The sequence below is a fragment of the Heterocephalus glaber genome, unplaced genomic scaffold, assembly GCF_053883595.1.
Source record: "Heterocephalus glaber isolate CG9 unplaced genomic scaffold, H.glaber_assembly_v1.0 deba00000546, whole genome shotgun sequence".
Lineage (NCBI taxonomy): Eukaryota > Metazoa > Chordata > Mammalia > Rodentia > Bathyergidae > Heterocephalus > Heterocephalus glaber.
This window is the reverse complement of record NW_028258147.1, coordinates 23218886-23231636: the sequence shown is the minus strand read 5'-3', so window position 1 is coordinate 23231636 and position 12751 is coordinate 23218886. Positions and strand designations below refer to the sequence as shown.

Here is a 12751-nt window from a genome sequence, read left to right as displayed (position 1 = left end):
AGAATACACTAAATATAACAAACAATAACTACTATTCTGTTGAAGTTGAAAACATCACTGCTCAAGTTCAGTTTTCAAAAACAGTTATTGGAAAGGCACGCTTAAACAACATAACTAGTATAGGTCCACTCGATATGAAACAGGTAGGTCTGTCATGAAATATTTTGGATGAGTTAAACAGATCTAAACATTTCAGTTTTGTATATCATATAACTTGAGGGAGGTGAGCTTTTCTCAAAATTTGATTTTGAAATGTGACCCATATATGTGTAAGGTGAAATCTTAGAATCAAGATTCTAAAAGGAGAGATATCCAATTCTTTTCATTTTGTGGTACAACTGAAATATTTGATGTTTTGATTCTATAACTTTTTTTTGAATTTCAGATTGATTATACAGTACCTACTGTCATAGCAGAGGAAATGAGTTATATGTTGTAAGTTCTGATTTTATTAACTTTATCATTAATAATACTGTGTAAAGAATGTTTTTCCCTTTTTAAATTTTTGCAGTCTTACTAGTTAAAAAGACCACTGTTTAGAATATTCATTCTGGCTTCTGATCTGGTTTTTTTCTTCTCTTTCTCAACATTTGTATCATTTAGATGCATGTATCCAAATTTTCTTTTATTTTTCAGAATTAGGATTATATATACCATATCACATTTTTACTAACTATGTTACAAGAAGCATATATTCTTATGTTCTTGATTTTTTATTGTAGGAGGACTAAAACTGCTAATAATGTATAATACTTTATTATTGACTTAAGTTCTGAAGCTTTAAAATTAGGTATAAATGATTAGCTGTTTTCGGGGCCGGGGATTTAGCTCAGTGGTTTCGCTGCCTGCTGCGTAAGCACAAAGACCCGAGTTTGATCCCCGGTACCAAAAAAAAACAAAAAACAAAAAATGATTAGCTCTTAATAATTATAAATTTTCATCATCTTCTGTCAAAATATATATATGGAATTTTTATTTCTAAGCCTGGATATAGAATTCCTAGGTAAACAACACGGTGTTAGCCAAAATTTTAAAAGATAAGCAAAATATAAAAGTAATTTGTAGCACGCTTTAAAACAATTCTATATCTGCAGTGATATGAATGCATAAATATTTTTAGAATAAGAATTCACGAATATATCCATCATTAGTTCAAGGATAGAAAATGCTCAGCCAACAAATGCTTCCTTATAGAATCTATAAGCTTTGACATAGAAAAATTTTAAATGTATAATGTAATAACTTGTACTTACATTTTCATTTCTTTAACAGTGATTTTTGTACACTGATATCCATTAAAGTACATAACATAGTACTCATGATGCAGTAAGTATTTTTTTGAAAAATATTTCATGTTAAAATTTCAGATTTATAATATTGGCTTATAATATACACAGCATTTTTACAAATACTACTTCAGTTGGACTTTAAGCCTTACAAGAATGCTATAAACTGAGTAAATATTATCCCATTTAACAAACTAGAAAATGGATGCTCAGAGTAGTACAATCTTAACAAGAATAAGGAGAATTGGCTTATAAAGGGTGTATTATTTAAGCCAATAAAAGATTGTTTGTTACAAATGTGGTATTTTGCCCATTAGAGTTTACATCTGATTAACCCTTTTCATGATGAGGGAAGTATATGATTTATTTTTAAGCATGTAATGATTTTTAAAATTTTTAAACTAAAGATAACTCTTTAAATTACATTTATTGTTTATAATTATTTGGATAGACCTTACTGAATTAGCATTTTTCTGTGTGGTGAAGATCTATCCCCTAAGCCCCATGTCCACAATATTAAGTTATCATTAATCAATCTCTCCCTGGAGAGAATTTTTATGTGTAAAAGTATTCTCACAGTAGAAAAACTTTTCACATAAGGATTAAACATTTCTGTCCATTCATTTCATTTTTAGAGTTACTGTCACTACAACATACTTTGGCCACTCTGAACAGATATCCCAGGAGAGGTACCAATATGTAGACTGTGGAAGAAACACAACTTACCAGTTGGGGCAGTCTGAATATCTAAATGTCCTTCAGCCACAACAGTAAAAATTGAAGGAGATGTAACTAGAAAAGATGAAATACATATAAATACTGTTTGAACTCTTGAGGTACTTCCTTGTAGGAGATTTTAAATTGAACAAACCTAAAGTTTACACTTTTAATTTAAGAGTTTGGTTTAAAGTATGTGGACTTGAAATTATTGCAACTTTCCATTCTGTGTTACTACTGTATTTGTACCAGGATCTTTTGCTCGAATGTAAATTTACTGATTGGTTTTCTTTTTCCCATTACATCCTCCAAAGGAAAAACTGAGACTTCTCCAATAGTATAATAAATAATTATTTAAAAGATACAGCTTCAATCCATAGCTCAATTGACAACATAACTGTAATGACATAGTCTGATTAACTTAATTTATAAATGTTTTTATAGACAATTACTGAAAGCCTATTCATGGAAGACTTTCGAAAACTAATCTTTTTTCCTGTTTTATAAATTCCCAGTATTATATTTCAACTATGTAATGTTTTAGCTTTTAGCTAAGTGTTTTTAGCTGTTAATTTGTTGAAATTCTCATTTGCATATTTTTGTCTTATTTCAAGCTATTAATTGCATAAAACTTAACAACCAGAATAATCTTCACAAAATTCCATACCTGAAAAAAATTTAAAGCTCTAAATATAATGTTTCATGTATATTTCCATAATACTTACAATTTTGTGAAATTTTTGTGTGATCTTGAAACATAACCCTTTAATGTACAATATTGTAAATAAACTGCATGGCTTTTATACAGCTATGATAAATGTCAAAGTAGTACAGATTCAAAATTAAAGCAAGTAGTTCATCAAAACAAATAAAAATGGAAAATGAAATTCAGAAACAGATTGCGAATAGGTTATTGTTTTATGCTGGACCTGGCATCAAATAGATTGGAAATGAAACATTTTTATGCTTCACTTTTTTCATGTTGCTTTCATATTAAAAATTGTTTTGACATTTTTCACAACTGTTACATGCTCAATCAGTTTTATGAATGTTTTAGGAGAAAATTATTTCTTTGATAGAAATTATACAGAAATTCCCACTATTAAATCACGGTGACTGTATTTTTAAAACCTATATTGTGCTTTTAAAAATTTAATCACGTTGTATATCACATAACTATGATGTCTGTAGCAGTTAAATTTTTAAAGGTTTCTACTTTTGGTTTTATTTAAAATTATTCTCAAATGTAAGTTACTGACTCACTCAATTTTCAACCATTGTTCTCCAGTTGATCTTTTTGACTTTCCACTTAACAAATTCTAAGAACCTTTTACATACATACTACTAAGCATAGGACCTAAGTGTGATACCAAAAAAAAAAGTGGATCGAGGTTAATTTCTTTCTGTTCCCAGGTGACAGAAATCTGGTCTCCCTTCCTCTACCCCTAAGTGCCTGACTTAGTCAAACATAGCCTGTTCTCTCAATTGTAAAACATAAATTTTAATGGTTTAATTTTGATATTTAAACACTCAGGTATCCAATTAATTTTCGTACCATTTTTTCCAAATTTTCCTGAGTGAAAATTACAAATGAATGGAATGTGCTCTTTTTAAATTGCTTAATTTTTCCTTAACCCATGGCCAATTTGGCCATCCTTACCATTAAATCCAGATCTCTCCTTTAAATTCATTAGGATGTGCTAATCACACCCAATATTTGTTTTCAGCTTTCTTCTGCCATGTTTTCTGATTACTCCTATTCTTCCTGCAACTGCACACTTCTTTGATATGTTATGTATTTTTCAAATAGATTTCATTTTTCCTCATTCCCTCATTTTGATATGAATTACATGTATGAATAATTTAAGTCCCCCTTTTTCTCAAAATTTCTAAACCTGTGACTTAAAAATTTTTAAATTTTTATTAGTACCTATTCACAGTACATAATGATTGCAGTCATGTAGGAAGTTGGTAGATGCATATAACACATCTTAATTCTTTTTACTTTCTCTTACTCTCCTCTCCCTCCATCTCTGGTCCTCTTCCCATTTGCAAAAGATCTATCTCCCTGTTTCCTATTATCTTTTATTTCACTTTTTCAATTATATGTACTTAGGGTTCCTATGACTTAATCACTAATATCTACAAGTATCTACAGTAGAGCTTTCAAATCTATTTCTCCATACCTGACACTTACCTGTGTATTTTCATGTTTATAAATGGGAGATGCAGTATTTCAGTAACTCTCTATGTGAAAAGCCAAAAATACTAAAGAAATTTTATTCTGTTTGATTCCTCCCTTTACTTCATGTCCCATTAACATCAAAATAGCATTTTTTCAGAATCATCCTTTACATAAGCCTCATATGATAATCAGTACTTATTTTCCTGCTTTGTGCAGTTTACTCTTGGCAGATTACATAGTGTAAATTGAAAAGTTTTCTGATGGATTGTGGCCTGTATGTCCTTTTACAGTACATGCATGCATAGTATCTCCTAAAGAAGCAGGAAACACTTGTCTTTAGTGACTTAGTCTCTCTTTATCATTCTTTAAAATGAAAACTTTGTTACATCTAGTTTCAAAAAGTTTGAGTCAGAAAAAACTAGAATTTTGAACAAGTAAAAGACCAACGAAAAGAAATAAAGATTTTCTGTGACTACTTTCAGAGGTAATTAAGTAACTACCAGAATAAGCCTAGAACAAAACAGGCTATAATTAATAAAACTATAAAAACACATTTTGGAGAAGTAAATGTACAGCCAAAAAAATCTGGAAAGAATAAATGAAGTTTTTCTTATGTGTCCAGTGTGGTTTCGTACATGAGACTAGGATAGGTATTTATTTTTATAGCTAATATTAGATCTTATCCAGGGACATAATAACAATATTACAATATTTTTCTGATGCTTTCATCTTTTTTTTTTTTGGTAGCGGGAGATCAAACTTGGGTCCTTGTGCTTGCGAAGCAGGCAGCGGAACCACTGAGCTAAATCCCTGGCCCCTGATGTTTTCGTCTTAATAGCCTGGTCATTCTAACAAAATTCAACACTTTAACAAGCCTCTGTGTGTTGTTATTATTTATATAGCAAATTGGCCATTTTATAGCTCTTTCACATGTTTTTCTTACATTATTTCTCAAAGAAAGGGTTGTAGGATCCTCATCTTCTAGGAGCAGAGGGAGAGGCATAGTGACACATAGTGACATAGTGATATGCCTTAAGATCACATATTTAGTAAACAGTTTTAATTGAGGTCCAGAACTAGTTCCTCTGTCTCTCACATCTCTTCTGTCACTTAAAATATTCATTGGAAAGTCCTCCTGACTCATGTTGGTGTGATTAAAACTTAGAGGAAAAGTTCACATAGTTAATAGTGATATCAAAACAATACTGTTGGATTCATACTTTGGTAGCTTTGAGCTGCTATTTGAAATATTTCAGATAGGGGAACATACATTTGTAGAATACTTTGCACTATAACCTACAGCTTAATTTTTCATTAAGATTTAGTACTCTGATTATTTCAATAGAGAGAAATTAATGTCAGTAAATTATAAGCAATAGAGATTATCTTGGAGATTTGAAATAACAGTATGAAATTATTAGGTACTACATAAATTCCTTGAAATTGGTAAGTGTCCCTCTTTAATTGGTATGTAACATTCAAATGACTAGTTTTATTTGTGTGGAGTTTTTCTATGTCTTTTTTGTTTGCTCAGGCAAATGAGGTAATGTTTTCTCAAAAAATTCACTAGAAGGAAGTATTCAGATCTTCTGATTTGTGGTTTGGAAGTGACAATGTAGTATAACAAAGGTAGGAGATAACTATCAAAACAAAATAGAAGTAACATATTAGGAGATTTGCATCTTTATCCTAATGAATACTATGTGGTTCTAAGCCTTGCTTTCTACAGCATGTTGTTGACTTTCCCCCATTTTGTTTGTTTTTAAAGTGCTTAGACTAAACACGATTCTAATAATAATGATCATTTCTTATTCAAGAAAGTTCTTTCAATTAAATAGTTGTTAAAAGCTGTTTTAAAATTTTTGAATGTGTCATTCTTTTTTCATATGCAATATGAATTGAATTTCAAGTTAATAGTTTATAAGTAAAAGTTTACTTACCATAATGTCATCAGGTAATGACTTTTAGCTCACAATGTCTAGAAGCAGCTACTACTAAGAATAATTCATTTTACTTCTCTTTTTTGTAAGATCAGATTTTAAATGAGATGTTTATCTTAAACTATTTTATTTTAAGGAAAAATTATGTTTTTGAGTTGGGGTAAAAAGACTGTTAAACATTATTCTTAAAATTCTTATTTTTACATTATAACAAAATATATTTGTGATGCACTTGTATCAAAAATGTAACTTCTACATACCAGATCTAATATCAAAGTAAAACTTTTCACTTGTCAGCTGAAATTTCTAATTAGAATTTCCATTTGTGTGTATTTCTGTGTCTGCTTAGAAAACCAATTTCATACTGGATTTTTAAAATTCTTAATTTGGATATAGTGGAGTGATTCAAAGTTACTATAGGGATAAAAATGATACTTTCCATGTTTTTAAATGTTTATAGTTCTTTTTTAAACATATTTAGCACAGACTAAATTGAATAACATAATATAGTCTTATATTTGACCTAACAATCTCATATGTTAATTTAACAGATATATGGCACGTTTTTCATAGCTAAATCTAACTCTTCTTAGAAGGACCATGTTGCCTTCTGTTTAATTACATTAATTGAAATGTGTTTAAGAGATGTTTTCAGCATATTTTGTATACTAAAAAAAAGGATTAGTATTGGGCCAGTGGCCCAAAAGGTAATATTGCTACCATGTAGACTGTTACAGTTCAAATTGTCCCACCTCCCTCCAGGATTTTTGAAATTAGAAATCTGGGAGATGCTGTATCAGCTGTAGTTGGGTGACTAAATGCTGTAAGTATTGTTCATCTTTTAATTGTTGTATGAGGCGAAACAAACACCATATTGCAAAAGATACAGAATTTCATTATGTAATGGTTGGTTGTAGACATAACAGCAAGCCATGTCTGTGTATTTTGTCTTATATTTTCTTTTAGCTCTAAACTAAAAAAAGATTTTGGAAAATTATTTGGAGCCAGGTGTGGTGGCACATGCTTGTAATCCCAGCACTTGGGAAGCTGAGGCAAGATTATGAGTTTGAGGCCAGCCTGGGCTACATATAAAGTTCAGAGTCAGCCTGGAGTACACAGCAAGTCCCTGTCTCAAAAAGAAAAAAAGATTTGGAGTGCTTGCTAATTGACATAACCCACTTGATGAGATATTTGAATAATTGTACTATTACACTCTCACCCTCAAATTATAACTGTGGAATGTAGAATGTGAAAATATATGTGGCATTTAATTTTTTGCTTGTATTATGTAGTGGCCTCCATCATGGCATATTTATTAAATTCACTAATTGAGAAATTCTGTAACTATTATTGCTATTTATATAAAAATATGCTTATGATAATAGCAAATAAATAGAAATGCCCCCAAAAGCTATTTTTTTAATTCAGTTATAACTGTCACTCCTGTATTTGTGTAAGACAAAGTTAAGTTTGTAAATATTTTAGCATGAAAAATAAAATTTGTATCTGTCAAATGTCTTGGTTATGATTTTGAAATTCCCATTACATAAACAAATCAGTGTAGATACTGAGAGTCCTTTAGCTTTAAGTTCTCAAATTGTTTAAATTAGTTTACTTTCCAACTATACAATATTGAAGGAGGCTTTCTCAGCGGGGCACATTTTTATTTTGTTTATCTAGACCTGTAGACAAAACACAGGCAGCAAGCTACTACTTTGAATTTTTTACAAACTACCAAAGTTTTAAACAGTTTTATAGGATTCAAGTTGAGCTGCAGAAACACTTAGCCAAGCCAGTTGATTGTATCCAGAATTAATTGGAACCTAGACTAGTGCAAATAACAGATGTATTCATCTGTATTTATTTTGCAAGGCTAAGTTACTTGGTGGCTGAAAAGTTGAAACATTAAAAAGCCCTGGTAACCATGTCTGTTTACTTTTTTATGACCAGTAATTAACTATTTTACATCATCATTAATGTAATCATCAGATTGTTTGGGCTTGATATTTAGAGCACTGAACAGTTTAGGATCTCATGACTAAATAAAAAAGAAACTAATGTGCACATCCTCCATGATTCAAATCTATTCATTTTGGATACCTACATCAAATTATTTGAATGGAAATTAACACCTGAACTCACAAAAGAACAAATAAAATGTGACTTTGTTTCCTTGCAGGCTAAAAATTATTAGATTTATATTAGCCATTGGTGAAAAAGTATGGAAATAGTCTTAATTGTGCACCTTGATGGTAGGAAACTATAGCCTCAGAGCAATTTATCATCATCTTTTATACACTCACAAAGACTCAGCAATCCTTTCTCTGGGGGGTTTTCTTTCTCAAATAATTTTATAAATAAATGTAAAGATGTAGATTTTAACAGACTGAAATACACTTCAGTATATGTTTTCCCAAAACTAAATTAATTTAAAAGTAAAAGTAATAGGTGTATAAAAAAGAGGAATTTACAGTAAACTACCAACTAAAGAAATCTCTGTGCAATAGAATAAAAGAAAAATTTGGTGTTAAAGAGAGAACATAGTATCTGCACGTGGGATAATACTATCTTAAGATGGAAGCAAGAGGCCACATGCCTGAAGGGGAAGTCTGGAAGCAGGTGGAACCCAAGGAGAGCTCAAGGTGATCATCCCTGGGTCAAATCATGGGAGCTGTGCCAAATGAAACAACTCCAAAACATAGTGAGCAAACAGTGATGTTTCATATGCATAAATCAATAACTGAGCAAGGTTAGTGAAAGACTGACCTCTCTCTGAAACAAAAAGATCACTCCATTGAAGATTGGAGTAAAAAGTTTAATCATCTTTAATCCGTTATGAATGAAGATACTACACATTTTTTTCAAATACTGAAATTTTATTAAAACATTATATATTAACATTACTATAATACTAATACATACTAGTATAAAGTATATGACTATATACTATTACCTAGGTAAACTCACTCACCTGAATGCAAAAAAACTAGCAACAAAAATCAAGTTTCATACAGTGTGTAATTCAAGGCAAAGAAGACATTAAAATGAATATTATTTAGTGTTGAATGCCTTTGAAAGCATTACAATTCTAATCTTCCCGGTACAGCCTAAGTAACAGAGAAGAAAACGTGTAGCCTAAAATGCATTTAGTTGAAAAGGGGAAAGATTAAAAGAAGTATCTTGTATTTCCAACTCACAAGTAAAAATAAAGACAGTCCTCTGCTCTACACAATACAAATAATCATAAAAGATTTTTTAAAGAGAGAAAAATAGGAATATATGATTTTAGGTTATAGCAGTTTTATTGGTTCTGGCAGATCAGCTACTATATTAGATAATCCCACTATCTCAGGGGTTTATCACAATAAAGATAACTTCTCATTAGGTCCCAGTCCTAAGCTTTCTCACTTAGGCTCTAGTGCTGAGCTGACTGCTATTTCGTCCTGCTTGGTCTCGGGTGTGCAAGTGAAGACCCGCTCTAGATCCTCTGCTTCTGGTGAGCTAAGAAAGAGAACATGAAGGATCTTGCAGGAGATATGTAACGTTCCATTCTCAGACTAACATGCATTTCAGTGCACATCCTGTGAATCCTGTCACACACATTCAGAACACTGCCCAGAAAGCTGGAAAGTAGGGACCAAGAAATTTGACTGTGCTGCTCATCATAGGCCCAAAAGCTGGACTTCACCAGACATTGACAGCTCCACAAAACACAAAAAAAACACAAAACTGAACCAAGCTATTGAACAAATGGACTTAATAGATGTTTACAGAGTGTTCCACCCCACAAAATCAGAATACACATTCTTTTTGGCAGCACACGGGTCATTCTCCAGAATAGACCACATGCTAGCTCATAGGACATATCTAAGTAAATGTAACAGAACTGAAGTTACCCCCTGTATATTATCAGACGATAGTGCAATAAAATTGGAGATAATAACATAAACCGCAAAACCCCAACAAACACATGGAAACTGAATAACACCCTCTTGAACAACCAATGGGTCACAGAAGTAATTAAAGAAGAAATTAAACACTTTCTACAAGTAAATGAAAATGCCAGTACAACATACAGGAATCTGTGGGACACAATGAAAGTAGTTCTATGTGGGAAATTCATAGCAGTGAATGCCCATATTAGGAAAACAGAGAAAACTCAGATAAATAACCTAATGCAGAATCTCAAGCTCCTAGAAAAAGAAGAGCATAACTAATCCAAAGCTCGTACAAGAGAGGAAATTATACAGATTAGGGCAGAATTAATGCAATGGAGACTAAGAGAACAATACAAAAACAATCAATGAATCAAAGAGATGGTTTTTTGAAAAAATAAATAAAATCGATAAACCTTTAGCCAACCTTATCAAAAAAAGGAAAGAAAAGGCACAAATACATGCAATTAAGAATGAAAAAGGTGAAGTCACAACAGATCCAACAGAAATCCAGAGGAGAATCAATACCTACTTCAAGAACCTCTACTCCAATAAAATGGAAAACACAGAATAGGCAGATTCCTAGATAGATACAAATTGCCAAAGTTAAATGAAGATATAGAAATTCTAAACACCCCAATTACAATGAGTGAAATTGAAAATGTAATAAAATATTTACCAACAAAGAAAAGCTCAGGTCTGGATGGCTTCACTGCTGAATTTTGCAAGACATTTAAAGAAGAACTAATGACATTACTCTTTAAACTCATCAAGGAAATTGAAAGGGAAGCAAGGCTTCCAAACTCATTCCTGGAAGCAAGTGTTACTTTGATTCCAAAACCAGGGAAAGACCCAACCCAAAAAGAGAACTACAGGCCAATCTCCCTAATGAACATAGATGCAAAAATCCTCAACAAAATACTGTCAAACAGAATACAGAGGGTCATCAAGAAGATCATACACCCTGACCAAGTCAGATTTATCCCAGGGATGCAAGGATGGTTCAACATCAGTACACCAATAAATATAATACACCATATTAACAGAATCAAGGAAAAAAATCATATGATCATCTCAATAGATGCAGAAAAAGCATTCAACAAAATTCAGCACCCATTCATGATAAAAACCCTACAGAAAATTGGAATAGAAGGTCTTTATCTTAACCTGATTAAGGCTATCTATGAAAGACCAACAGCCAACATCATACTAAATGGTCAAAAACTGAAAACTTTCATGCTAAAATCAGGAACAAGACAAGGATGCCCACTATCACCACTCGTTTTCAACATAGTTCTGGAAACATTAGCCACAGCAATTAGAAAAGAGAAATAAAAGGAATAAAGATAGGAAAAGAAGAAGTTAAACAGTCATTATTTGCTGACAATATGATACTTTACATAGAAGACCCAAAAAACTCCACCAAAAGATTTCTTGACTTAATCGATAGATTCAGCAGCATAGCTGGATACAAGGTCAACACTCACAAAACAATACTCTTCTTGTACACACATAACAGACTCACTGAGAGAGAAATTAGGGAAACAATTCCTTTTACAATAGCATCCAAAAAAATGAAATATCTAGGAATCAATCTCACAAAGGAAGCAAAAGACCTCTACACTGAAAACTACAGCACTCTGAAAAAAGAGATCGAAGACAATAGAAAAAAAGGAAAGACATCCCTTGCTCCTGGGTAGGAAGAACCAATATAGTGAAAATGGCCATACTTCCCAAACTGCTATATAGATTCAATGCAATGCCAATTGAAATTCCAACAATATACTTTACGGAACTAGAGAAAACAATCCAAAAATTCTTTTGGAACCATAAGAGATCTAGAATAGCTAAAGCAATTCTAAGCAACAGAGACGTGGCTGGGGGTATCACAATCCCCAACTTGAAACTATACTACAAAGCTACTGCGATAAAATCAGCATGGTACTGGCAAAGGAACAGACCTGAGGATCAATGGAATAGATCAGAAGGTGTAGAAACAACTCCAGACATGCTCAGCCACCTCATCTTTGACAAAGTTGCCAACCACCATCATTGGAGGAAAGATAGCCTATTTAATAAATGGTGTTGAAAAAACTGGATTTCAACCTGCCAAAGATTAAAACTAGACCCATACCTATCACCATGCACTAAACTAAGATTGAAGTGGATTAAAGATATAAATATTAAGACAGAAACACTAAACTTGCTGGAAGATAAGTTAGGTAGAACTCTTGAAGACATTGGCCTAGGAAAAGACTTTATGAACAAAACCTCAGCAGCACAGAAACTAGTACAAAGAATCAACAACTGGGATATCATCTTATTAAAAAGCTTCTTCACTGCAAAAGAAACCACCAACAGAGCTAACAGACAACCTCCAACATGGGAAAAAATTTTTAGCGGCTGTACCTCAGACAAAGGACTACTATCTAGACTATATAAAGAATTGAAAAAAATCAGACCCCCCAAATTCAAAGATTCAGTTCAAAAATGGGCATCTGAAATGAACAGACATTTCTCAGACAAAGAAGTAAAAGCAGCAAACAAATATATGAAAAAATGTTCAACATCACTGGTCATTTGAGAGATGCAGATGAAAACAACACTGAGATTCCACCTCATCCCAGAAAGAATGGCTGCTATCAAGAAATCAACGAATAACAAATGCTGGTGGGGTTGTGGGGAGAA

At 32.1% G+C, this 12751-nt stretch overlaps 1 protein-coding gene across 2 annotated transcripts in view; it reads left to right on the top strand.

Moving 5' to 3' along the window:
* Tmem106b (transmembrane protein 106B) overlaps positions 1–7642 on the top strand; it is a 28655-nt gene extending 21013 nt beyond the window's left edge. The window contains exons 5-8 of one of the 2 annotated variants that reach the window (XM_004865286.4): positions 3–143; positions 386–435; positions 1273–1326; positions 1922–7642. In XM_004865286.4, the coding sequence (XP_004865343.1) occupies positions 3–143; positions 386–435; positions 1273–1326; positions 1922–2060 (384 nt within the window). In that variant the 3' untranslated portion in view covers positions 2061–7642. The remainder of the gene's footprint in view (positions 1–2; positions 144–385; positions 436–1272; positions 1327–1921) is intronic. The other variant, XM_021244771.2, reaches the window with a different exon arrangement.
* Positions 7643–12751: the final 5109 nt, after the last annotated feature.